We start from the raw sequence: 12627 nt of genomic DNA, 5'->3' as shown, positions 1-12627 counted from the left end.
TTGTACACACCGCCTGTTGCTACTACCAATTGGATGGTTTAGTGAGGTCCTCGGATCGGCCCTGCCGCGGTCGTCGCGTCCTCTGGCGGAGTGCTGAGAAGACGATTGAACTTGACTATCTAGAGGAAGTAAAAGTCGTAATTCCATAGGTGAACCTGCGGAAGGATCATTACCAGTTGTGCCGACCCGTCATTGGACGGTTAGGACCCGAAACCTCTTGGGCCCGCTTCCCCGCCCTCTCTCCGGAGAGGCGGAGGGGCGGAAAGGGCGTCCTCCCTGGGCGTCCTTCCCCTCTCCCCCCGTTCCGCCCTCCGCGCCCGACCGTCGTCCAGCCCCGTCCCTCGCTCTGGGAGGTGGGGGTGCGGCGGCGATCCTCCAGTTTTCAGTCACGGACAATTGTATGTTGCTCTCTCCAGAGTTCCATCTTTTCATTCACTTACAGTCGTCTCCTCAAACCCACCCCGTTTGGACAACTGTGTCTTTCAGGAAGTGTTCACCCATCAATACATAATTATGCGGCGTATACTACACCGCGGGTTGGCTAGTATTCTATAATTCATAATGACAGACACGATATATTAATAACACAATCCCCCAGATTCAGATTCTGATGCAGAGTCTCTAATTCAGACTAAAGGATATCAAGGTCCTTCACTTTTAGCAGGCCGAAGTTTATGTTCCAACACCATGAAGCAGATGACAGAAAAGGTGACACTTTAATAAAGAGCAGGAGATATAAGAGAGGCAATGAAGTCAAAAAACAAAGCAAGTGTCTAAAGTCAGTAGGACAAAAGAACACTGATCACCCAAGTCCAATAATCAAACCAGAAACTAAACTGAACAGTTTTGATTTTGTAGAAACCTGCACGGTTAGAATCCTGTGTGTACAAAAGTTGAAAATCAAGAAGTGATCAGCTGGAAATACAATGTATACTGAACTCATAAATAAAGAAGAGCAATAGGAGGTACTCAAAAATGAAGGAAAATGAAAGTTCTGGAGGTCACAAAAAGAGCCAGCAAAAATGCCTATTCAATGTCTCGTCTATGTAATACCATAGCAGAGTAGGGAAGACAAAAGTGTCTTTGTGATACTTTCAGGGTTAAATAGGAAATCTGAAACTGTGTTGGGAAGTCGTTAGGGAGTTGTTAATCTCTTATGCACTGTGATTCCTAATCATGTAACATACCATACTCAAGTCAGTGAGATCCAGCCACTGTACAAGTTTTACTGGGCCAAATGGCCTGTTCTCGTCTACATTTTTCTAATGTTCTAATGTAATTGTTACGAATAACAAGCTCTCTGACTTAAACGTTCTGTGATGAGATGATGGCCAACCCTGAGAAAAAAAGCAAATCACAACAGGAAGAAAGAGGTAAATGTTCTTCTGTAGCTCATAATTCCATGAAAAAAACTGGAAAATGGTGTGATAAGAGACAATTTAAATAAAGAGAATTTCATGGACAAAATAAAAAAAACATATTTGAAAACAAGTTAGGAGGCTGGTACACATAACTGGCATTCCAGCGCCTAAAACACATAAGACACATGCACAAGAGGCCTTCCTTTTGTAAATTAAGTTCAAAAATCACCTTGAATCAACACAGAGACATATTAGCACACACAGCATGTTCAAGCGTATGTGCTCAGCAATGATGCATGATCATAGACCACAACATAATATGAGTCCTTTAATGTTGGTAGAATTTAGAAAGGTCTAGCAAGTCAGAACATGCCATTCAAAAACATAAGAAAAACAAAAATAAAGGCGTATGAGAAGAGACTCATAATGCAAACTCGACAAAGAAGACTCCAGTCATGATGTTTGCTAACAGCAGATAAGCGAACAGAACACAAATCCTTACTTCAAAACAGTAGCACCAAGAATGTGTGATGACAACATATTATTTTCGGTTTACTTTTGTTGTCACAAGAATGCCCCAGAAACACGGCAGGCATGTTGTCTTAAATCAAAACTTTTGCGGCTTCTAAGTGGATATACTTGCTAAGTTGTTAAGGCTTTTGTTTTCACATTTGGTCCCAAGTACAGTACTAACCCTAACCCTACCCTTATAAAACACAAGAGTAGGCTATGCATTTTTTAAACTTTAGAAAATAAATACTTTACTTTAAAACACAACTTCATGCGGAAATGACTTTCACTTAAAAAACACCAAACTTATCTTTTAATGCAGTTTATCCAGTAGTTTTTAAAATGTATATTTGTCTGTTGTTTGTATAAAAATACTTTACTTTATAACACAACTTCATGCAGAAATGATTTTGACTTTGACACCAAACATTTTATCTAGTAGTTTTTTTTTATCTACAGTATATTTGTCTGTTGATTGCTTTTGGTTTTGAATTGTATCTTTGGTTCTTGTTTTGCTTAGTAGTTAACTATGATTCTTCAATCACGATGCTCCCCTTCAATATGAAAAATGAATGATTACCTGCTAACTATAAGGACCCCAGGTGTGTGTCCTATAATCAATTTATTTAATAGAGATCAGTCCAATGTTAACAAATGGTCGTAACACAGTAGACTAAAGATGTTTTTATAAGCAAGCTTCCCAATCGCCTATGCTGTCTTACAGGATGCATTTGTGAATCATATCCTTGCTAAATATTAATTCCTTGGAAATTATACATAGGGTTTCAGCTCAATGAGATGGTAAATGTAGTGCAGTAAAATGTGTGTGGGCTTAGTTTAGTTTCAAATAAATAAACAAGCATATGACACAGTTCAGAGTTAAACACACACCCAAAACCTCTTTTCTGACATAACTTAAAAAATTTTTAAATCTCAGCAACAGTGCACTGAAATAAGGAGAGATTTAATTGTAAATAACTTAAGTTATAGTTCACTTTGTTTAGAAATGTGCTTTTTCAGAACTCTTTACTTTTTGAATCACCCTCAGATTTATATTCTGTATTACTATTTCATTTCAGTACATTAATATTTCAAGGCCTAGGCATAAACCTTGCATATTCTACTATCCCTATTTTCGAAAATGTGTTTTAATTGCTTGTGGGTTGGATTTTGTGAGTCAGAAGTGGAGGTTAAGGTTTAATTATGACTTTGCTGCTTTTTAAGCCCTACTGCAGGGCACAGTTACAGGCTTTACTTTGAAAGCAAGTACTTGGCACAGTATATAAAGCAAAGCGTGTCATAAAACAAGAAACCTGTTATGGAGACTTATATTGTAAATAACTATAACAACACATACAATTATATGAAACACTTGACTGGTATAGTTTCTTGTGTCTCACTTGGAACAGTTCATGTAAAGTTAGCAGTTCTCTATTGACACTGTACACTTTTAACTGTGTTAAAGCAAGCATGTTTTTTTTAAATAAATAAGGTGACTTTGAAGCAAATGTTATTTGTTAAGACTGATTAAGGGTTGTCGTTTGCCTAAGGCTTTTTTCTTTACTTGGGCTGAATAATATCCATGCATGCACGGTGGACCAGACAGTGCACACTATTGGAAATCTGCTATGGTTTTTAGAAATCAAAATGGGATTTTATAGACATTATCTTTGAAAATGTTTTCCAAACTGTATAGCTGTTGTGAATCATATTTTTTGTCCATAGATCCATCCTATAGTGTTTATGATTTACTAAATGTTTATTTTTCAACTTCTTCTTCACAAGGGACTGAAAAAACAAAGCACAAACCAGTAAATGAGTAAGACAAGACTGAGAGACAGGTTGTGTACATAGGCAAGGGTCCAGTTAATCCAAAATGCTGCTGCAAGAATTATTACAAGAACAAGAAAATACGAACACATAACTCCATTACTTAAATCCTTACACTGGCTCCCGTTTAAGTTTAGGGCAGATTTCAAAATCCTCCTTTTTACATATAAAGCATTAAATGGCCGAGGTCCAGCTTACTTGTCTGAACTTATCATGACTTACAAACCTGAGTGCACATTAAGATCTCAAGATGCTGGTCTGCTTATGATTCCAAGGATTAATAAAAAAACAGTGGGAGGTCGAGCTTTTAGTTACAGGGTCCCTAAGCTGTGGAATGGTCTGCCTGCTACTATAAGAGATGCCCTTTCGGTCTCAGCTTTTAAATCCCGGCTGAAGACTCACTACTTCAGTTTAGCATATCCTGATTAGAGCTGCTAATTAACTGTACAGACTGCATCTCTGTTGTTAGGCATTAGCATTAAAACATAAGTAACATGATAGTTATAATTTGTTACTAACCCTCACCTATTCTGTTTCATTTCTCGGTACTCAAATGTGGCACTTGGTGCCCCGGCCAACCTGCCAAGTTGTTTTGCCTGCCTAAGGTAAAGTCATCCCTGATGGAGGATCGCAGGAATCATGGGGTAGAGGGGTGCTTTCATCGGATTGGCATGGCCCAGCATTGTTTCAGCTGTGGAATGGCCAAATGGGGGTGATGGCTGAGGTCTCCAGGACTCCAAATCATATTATGTGATATCATCTACTGTTAAATTCAGTTCCGTACTTGTACATTTTTTATTTTTATAGTGTATTGAGGATTTGTTTTGTTCTGTGTACTGTATTATATTGTATTGACTCCCCTTCTTTTTGACTCCCACTGCATGCCCAACCTACCTGGAAAGGGGTCTCTTTTTGAACTGCCTTTCCCAAGGTTTCTTCCATTTTTACCCTACAAGGATTTTTTTGGGAGTTTTCCCTTGTCTTCTTAGAGAGTCAAGGCTGGGGGGCTGTTAAGAGGCCAGGCCTGTTAAAGCCCATTGCGGCACATCTTGTGTGATTTTGGGCAATAGAGAAATAAATTGTGTTGTATTTTTTGAACCAAGAAGTCAAAATATCAGTTGTCAAAAGTAAAGTTTGCCAGTTAAAACTCAGTGGTTGAAAATCAGAGCAAGAAGTCCTGTTTATCTGAAAAACCATTCCCCAAATTATTTCCCTTATAGAAAAATCCAGAAACTTGGACAATGAGGCTATTGCATCACTGGCATCTTATATAGGGATGCAACAATGACATCAAGCCAGATGTTCCTGGCCGCTTGACGGCAACTGGGTATACCAACCAACAACAAAACAACATTCAAAATGCTGCAGTCGTAATGTAATGAAAATAACCATACATTCATGCAAAAATTTCAGAAAGAAGAAGCAGATTTTGTAAAGTCCAAAACCCTAAAATTATGACTGATGCTACTTACATTGGTGGTGTGCTGCATTCTTTATCCAAGCTTTTGCATAAAAATGACATCAAAACATCTAAAACATCATAGCATTGTTTAGGGAAAGGATTCTAAGTCAGTGTTAAGATTTCTTGACTTTGACTCTTGGATGTTTTTTGGGTTTAGTTGCTATATCTCTTTGCCTTTCTGGATTAGATTTTTATCTAACATTCCCCGACTACTTGTTTGCCTGTGCCCTAAAGGCTGGACAAATCCTGTCCACCTAGTCCTTTAGTTCTTACCTGTCTTTTAGCCATGCACAACACTACCACATTGTTTGGATGGCAATTACAGCCACTGAGTATTCCAACATCTCATTTGTTTAATGATTTTGGATTACAATGATTGATTCATAAACCACAAACATTTTCTGAGCTGTCTTCTGAATTTAACAACAAATAATTATTATTTGACCAATAATTTCAGTATAGCAATCAACTAATGTCGAAATGAAAATTACAATTTGGTTTAAATGATAAGCAACAGGGTGTCGTCAGCGGTTGAATAAAAGTTAGTATTGTGTTACTGAAATAAATTGTCGAATGGCAACATATGGAGAGAAAAGAATTCATCAAGTCTTGAGAGACACCATATCTAAAAGAAGGCCTATATAGTATAAAAAGAGTGCTTAATAGGCTAAATAAATTCTCAGGTTTATGTAGAAAAAGGCCATGTTCAACTGTATCATAAGCATATTATAATATTATTGCAAATAATGTTTAAACTTTCTGTGTTGTGACTGGTACAAAAACCAGACTGCATTATTCAAATTAGATTCCAGTTTTAGGCTTATAATATCCTCTAAAAAGTTATTGATCAGTAATTGCTGAGAACGTTTGATTTTTGTATTTCTTTATTGAATTGCAGATTTTCCACTTTAATATAATCCATGACAAAAAAAAATTCTAACTTGATAATTTTGGTATAAGTGGAATTACCTACAAAGATCACATACTGTATGCCTTGTCAAAATTCAAAAAAAGATATACCAATCTTTTCAGCTGGGCTATTTGATCTTCCAAGTCAGTAATCCTATAAAAAGTAATTCATCAAATTATTTGGTTTTAGAAGAAATGTTTCTAACCACAGGGCAAAGATGTTTTAAAAAATAGTTTTTAGATTTTCTGAAAATAAGAAAAATACCATAAAACAACTGCTTACCATGCCCTTTTGCATTTTTTATATTCTTCTGGACATAATACATGGGAAAGGCGCTATATAAATAAAATGTATTATTATTATTATTATTATTATTAAGAAATTGGTTGTTACACATCTTCACTCATTAGCCTGAGTACACAATACAGATTTACACAGAATAGGTTTAAGAATGCCAAGTATTTGGTGAGTAACATTCTTTAATGTTTCTATAATAAACAGAGAACATACTACTAGCATCTTTCCCTGCCCAGAATAAGCCAACAAGTTCAAGAGATACAATACATTTTTGAATTTATATTTCAAAATATCACAAAGATATAAATAGGGCATACACAAAGTAACCAAGAAATCAAGAAAAATAAAAATAAATAAAACCTCTATGGGCCTTTCTTAACAGGTTTTCATTGTCTGGTGGAGGAACTTGCCCGCTTCCTGATCACAACTAAACACACTCTCCCTTCTCACCTCTCATTTCTGTCTCACTCTTTCCTTTGACCCTGGCCTCCTTCCCTCCTACCATTAAGCCTTCCCTACAACTCGAGACTAATATTGCCTTAGGCTTGAGGCAACTTCAAACCACATTTCAGGGTCACTTCTCGACCAATATGAAGAGCCACATTTCCATGAAAGCTCTGCGCTGGCTGTTGTCTTATGCTGTCAATTAAGGGGCTGAAGGTTTTGTGGCCTCCTGCTTAGCATGTTGGCAACCTCTATTCTTAAAGATGGTAAAATGTTCTCAGATTTGTTGGCAACAAACAGCACACTGTTAGCTACTAATCAAGAGATTTGGTTGTCTTTAGGCCAAAAATCCAGGATCTCTTTTTTACTTGCTAAAATTTTTTTCACAGACAATCAGTCTGACACAAATGGTTTAATACCCCCACATACTGGACTGCAGAGGGTTTCTCTTATTGTCAGTGGATGTCTTCTGTAGGACTGTCCTCTGGCATACCATGGTAGTATATTTAAAGATGCACTTGTAACATGTTTTTCATCTATTGATATGTTTTGCCTTTTCCATGAAAAGCATAACAGTTTGATGTCATTTGTTGGCACCGAAATGATGTGTGGTACACCCTGGTGTGCACCATTATTTAATTCATAATTATATACCTCTGAAAAATGTATACAGTCACCACAACCCTCAGGCCCCCTGAACTCAGCAGTATTTTAGTTCTTCCCTACTCAAGTTCTATGCAAAGAGGTTAATTGTATAAAGGAAAAAAATACATAAAGCATACTGTAACTCCATTAGAACATCATATGAGAAGATGCTGAGTTGGCTAATGGAGGTCCACAGGCAAAAATATAGCGGAAGCTAGAAAGCAGTTTAAGTCTGAGATAGGGGTTAAAATTTTGAAAAAGATGCGCAGGTGGATAGAAAAGTTCTCCAGCTTTACAAATGGGTAAATGATCAAATTTGGTTCCTTTCTGGACTTTGAAATATGGTACCAAAATGACAACTTCTGGCAAGAAGAAATGCTGTATGGCAGACTGACTGAATCACCAAATAAAAATAAAGGAAGTAAAAATAGAAATAAGGGTCTAGAAGTACAAAATCAGAGCTTCAGAAAATAGGAGGTTTGATGATGGGCAGGAGAATTGATAGTTTTGTTTTTTTTGCAGGCAGAAATGCCAGGCAAGAGTAAAAGAGGAAGGCCTACAAGTAGGTCTATGGATGTGGTGAGAGAGGACATGCAGGTGGTGGGTGTGACAGAGTAAGATGTAGAGGACAGGAAGATATGGAAACAGCTGATCCGCTGTGAAGACCCTTAATGGGAGCAACTGAAAGAAGAAGAAGAAGATTGGAGAAAATACATAAAAATATAACAACAAACAACAGGCGATTATTCAGTCCATTAAGCGTGTTTAGTTTGGCTAGCTAAGTTTTACCTCATCCAGATACTTTTAAAATGCTGTCAATATGTATGACTCAGTAGTCTGATGCAGGTTAACACAAGTTTATCTAAAGAAGTGCTTCATGGCTTTGTTTCAAAGCTTTTGATTTAAGACAGGCATCCATAACAACCCCTCAGCATGAAGATAGTGTGTCAGCAGGCACCCTGACAGCACTGAGATGTAGCAAAGCAACTTGCATGGAATTAAAAGATTGTATTTGTCAGGGTTGGCGTCTCCAGGCTGACATCAAGGTGTTTTGAAGACAGAAGACCTGGTTAGAGAAGAACTTTGTCTGAAAAAGTGTACAGAGAAAGAGAGAGGGTACAATTGTTAAAAGCAAACAGAAATGAAGCAGGAAGGAGTTAAATCAAAGTAAAAGTTAGTATCTTCTAAAAGTTTTAGCCTCGTTGTGGGTGGACCTAGCAGCATGGAGTTAAATTTAGTGACATGGAGTTTGGGCAACAGCTTGATTGTTATAAATGAACGCCTAAATACTTTCGCAACAGGCTTATGTGACCTTGCAATTGAAAGTGCCACTGCTCTATTTGACATTAGTGGACCACACATTGAGAACTGCTGCTTTACACAATGTCAGCTTTCCATTCTGCCATTTGTCTTTGTAAATTGACCTAATGTTTTAAAAGTTATTTTTTATTCCTTACACACTTCCATTATTTGAGTATTTCCTGCACCCAAAAGTTAACAAACTAAACCTACCAGAACAGTGACCTGGAAGAGTTATATCACAAGTTCACCGATCCACCTACCCTGCATGTTTTTGAACTGTGGGAGGAAAACCACACAGATATGACGCAGAGAATGTGCAAACTCCTCCAAGCAGGGAGGACCCAAGAAATGAACCAGCTTGATTGATTAGATATCACAGTTCAAAGGCACGCAGGTTAGGTGGATCAATGATGCAAAATTGGCTTCTGTTTGTGTGTGTGGACTGATACCCTGTCCAGTAATATTTTTTCCTTGGATACTATGCTTGCTTGAGTTGGCTCCAGCCTCACCACAACCCTGCTCAGGATAAATCGGGTATAGAAAATGAATGGATGGATGCCCATTTTCTGAATACAGCAAGTTGCAGCCTATTCCAACCTGCAAACACAAGACAGTAACCAAATAAGGATAGCATGTTAGCCCCACCCACACACACGCATACACACACACACACACACACACACACACACGCACACTTATTGGGTCACCAGTTAGCCTAGCATGCACATCTTTGGTATGCCAGTAGGTGATTGGAAAAACCCATTTGAACAAAGGGAAACGCTGGACAACAGAGGCTCAAGAGGCAGTAACTCCAATCATGGCAGCTTTGTGCAGATATTTATAGATGATAAAAGCATGTAAAGGCAAATCAATCTGTGTAGGGGGTGCCAAAGAAATGAGTTCCCTAAGAGCAATGGAGAGCAAGAGGCAGGTCGAAAAAGAATTTATATGACCATTTTTGTAAGAGTTAAATCTAAAATGAACAATTTCACAAAGTTTTTAAAAATATATACAAAACAGTATTCAGGTTCATGAGGTATGTCCTGGTTGGTGAAAACCTCTCCCAAACAGTTGAATAATATCAGCCCCTGGTACTCAAGTAAACTGAAAACCCAGTACTGCTACAGCTAGAGAAGTAGGCTGAAACCGACCTGTCTTAAATCAAATCAGTCCGTGAAAAATAGGCCGGATAGTGTGGGATACAGGCAAATCAGTCATAACTGTACTTGGTCATGGATTTTCAGTTTTAAATGATTTATTTTTAAGCATAATTGTACAGGAAAAAAGAATGAAGCAAATAACATACTGTATCTTCGACATAAGGTCATATACTTGCATTAGACAACCATTAAATTCCATTATTATACTTAAATGGCTTTACCTGTACACAATTCGCTCCCTGTGCAAGTCCTCCAGCCCACAGCAGATCTCAGCAGCATAAAACACAGCCCTCTTCTCATCAAAGCCAGGATTTCCCATGTTATAGATATGGAATTTCAAGTCACCGCCGTTCATTATTGTTAAAACTAGACAAAGTGCATCCTTCGTTTCATAGGCATAGGCTAGACTAACCTGCAAAATAAACAAAAGATAAAACTCAAGACTCCTGGCCAGAAATAACTACAGCAGAGGAAGTCAGCTACAGCATGGCATTCTACATATCAGCTCATTTATTTTGTGCCAAATTCATCAAATGCTTAGACACTGGAAGGAGAGCATACTATATTCGGGCACTTCATTAATATAGAAGGCAAAAAGTTATAGATTTACTAAAAAAGAATTTTAAATGTGGATACAATGAAGTGGTAGCATCTGGTAGCTTTTACAGAACATTTTTAATAACACAAGGCCCTATCCACATGGCAAGGTTGGCAAAATCAAGACAACATAACTGTAGTTAAAATTACATTTACATTTACAAAGTGTCCAAGTTGAGGAAAATCTTCCTCGGCTGACATCTTGGGGCTGAGGTGGTAGCAAAGTAGCAAAGGAAAGGAAGGCAGACTGGCAAGGATCAGAGATGGGAAGAGAGATAGGAAAGCATGCACAGGTTACCACAGAGCACCTCTCTATATCTTTATTGGGCCCACGATGGGCTAGTAAATCCCATAAGTGCAGAGGGTGCAAAAGAAAGGAAATGTCCAGAGAAAAGTGGGAGAAAGTCCAGCCATGGAGGATTGACAGCAGGCCAGAGCACAGGCAGGTGACAGAAAAATGGAATGTATGTGACCCTGGTGATTGGTTATTTGTTTGTGTAGAAGTAAATCTCAAATTAGAAATTTCAAAGGGAACCTACAGCAAAACTTAGAAAATCTTTCAGGGAAGAACATATATTTTTCTAAAAACAAGTGTAGGAATCAATATATTCACAGTGACATGTGGTATTGGCCTGTGGTTTTAGGGAAGGGCATTTTTTGGTGACAGGCTGCCAAGTGAAAAATATACAGTCCGCTGGTCTCCCTGATTAATTTGATGCTATGCAAAAACGGAAAGTGACAACAATGAGTCATCCTAAACAAGGACAAAAGTGACAGGACAAGTTATTTTTGACACCTCCTTTATTCTATCTGAGGTTAGGGTATGCTCATGCATATCTCAGAAGCCAGAACCACACAACACATGTCAGTAAGTCACAAAATGATAAGGGACCCTTCCAGAAGTGTAGCTCCTCCTGATAACAATCCAAAATATTTGGCTATTTATAGTCAAAAGAAAAGCATGCACTGATCTCAAAACGATAATTAAAGTTAGCAATCCCGTTATTCAGGTTTTGGTTGAGTAAAATCAAACAGTGATAAGGTTTTAAAGCAGAATACAGCAAGAGTTATACTCACAACAAATCTGCTGTTAACCTTCTCCAAAATCCGCTTTTCATTTAGTGCCATTGCTTCTCCTTTCCTTTTTTTCACTCTTTTCTTTTCCAGCTTTTTGCAGGCATACATCTTACCAGTGGCACGTACTTGACAAGCACATACCTGCAGCAAAAAGAACACCATTACCTTTAGTTACACCTTCAAGTGCAGAGCTAGTAGGAGACATGTTTTTCATGGATATTTAAATATTTAAAAATTAAACACTTCAAACTTAATACAATTAAATATTTCTGTAAGGTAATCACTGTCAAAATTGCTGGAAATTGTTTTGAAAGGATATGGTCCACAGTGTTGGAAAATATTGCAGCAAATTACATTTTCAGAAAGTGCTCTTGGCGCGGTTTGTATTTATTTTCTTTTTATTGCAAAAGAATACAGCTTTAGACTTTTGGCAAAAGGAAATATGTGTAGATGTTCCAAATGAAGGAAAAAAAGTTTGGCTCATGTGCTCCTTTCCAAAATGAAAACATATGAGCTCAACTCGGCAACTGAAATGTTTAAATTATGAAGACATTTGATAAGGTGTGTGTCTCTGGTTTTAGCTGAATGAATAATGAGGATATGATTGCTTTTTGCCGGCCCGCTTTAAGTGCTGCTCGATAGGCTTGTCTAAATGTTCTGGCTACATACTGACAGAGTTTAATTGTTCTCTCAAGGCTGGGAGTACAGGTGTAAAGAGTGTAGCAGATGGAGGTCTGGCAAAGAGAAAGGCGTCCTCTAATGACATTTTCAAATTGTTAGCTAAGCGATGCCAAAAACACAGGAATATACAGCATGTTTAGGCACTGGCTGCGTGTGCACAGGAACAGGATGGTGCTGATATTTCTATAGCAGTTCACCTCTGCCATTATTTGGTTCTTAAGCTATTTGTATCTTTAAGTAGATCAGCCCAAAAAGGGTGACCTTACTTTTTCTCTAAATACCTTTGAGGCTTTTTTATGTGGGTCTGGGGTGTGTGCAGTTTTTCCACATAAGAACATAAGGAAAGTTTTG

At 37.8% G+C, this 12627-nt stretch overlaps 1 protein-coding gene across 1 annotated transcript in view; it reads right to left on the bottom strand.

The window, feature by feature from the left end:
- Window positions 1-12627, bottom strand: part of LOC114651761 (G protein-coupled receptor kinase 4-like) — a 286039-nt gene that overhangs the window by 47511 nt on the left and 225901 nt on the right. Inside the window, exons 8-9 of the mRNA XM_028801713.2 lie at window positions 11596-11736; window positions 10143-10333 (exon numbers count right to left, since the gene is read on the bottom strand). Of these exons, the coding sequence (XP_028657546.2) occupies window positions 10143-10333; window positions 11596-11736 (332 nt within the window). The remainder of the gene's footprint in view (window positions 1-10142; window positions 10334-11595; window positions 11737-12627) is intronic.

Source organism: Erpetoichthys calabaricus, chromosome 5, assembly GCF_900747795.2.
Source record: "Erpetoichthys calabaricus chromosome 5, fErpCal1.3, whole genome shotgun sequence".
NCBI classification, from domain to species: Eukaryota; Metazoa; Chordata; class Cladistia; order Polypteriformes; family Polypteridae; genus Erpetoichthys; species Erpetoichthys calabaricus.
This window is presented reverse-complemented; position numbering and strand designations above follow the sequence as displayed.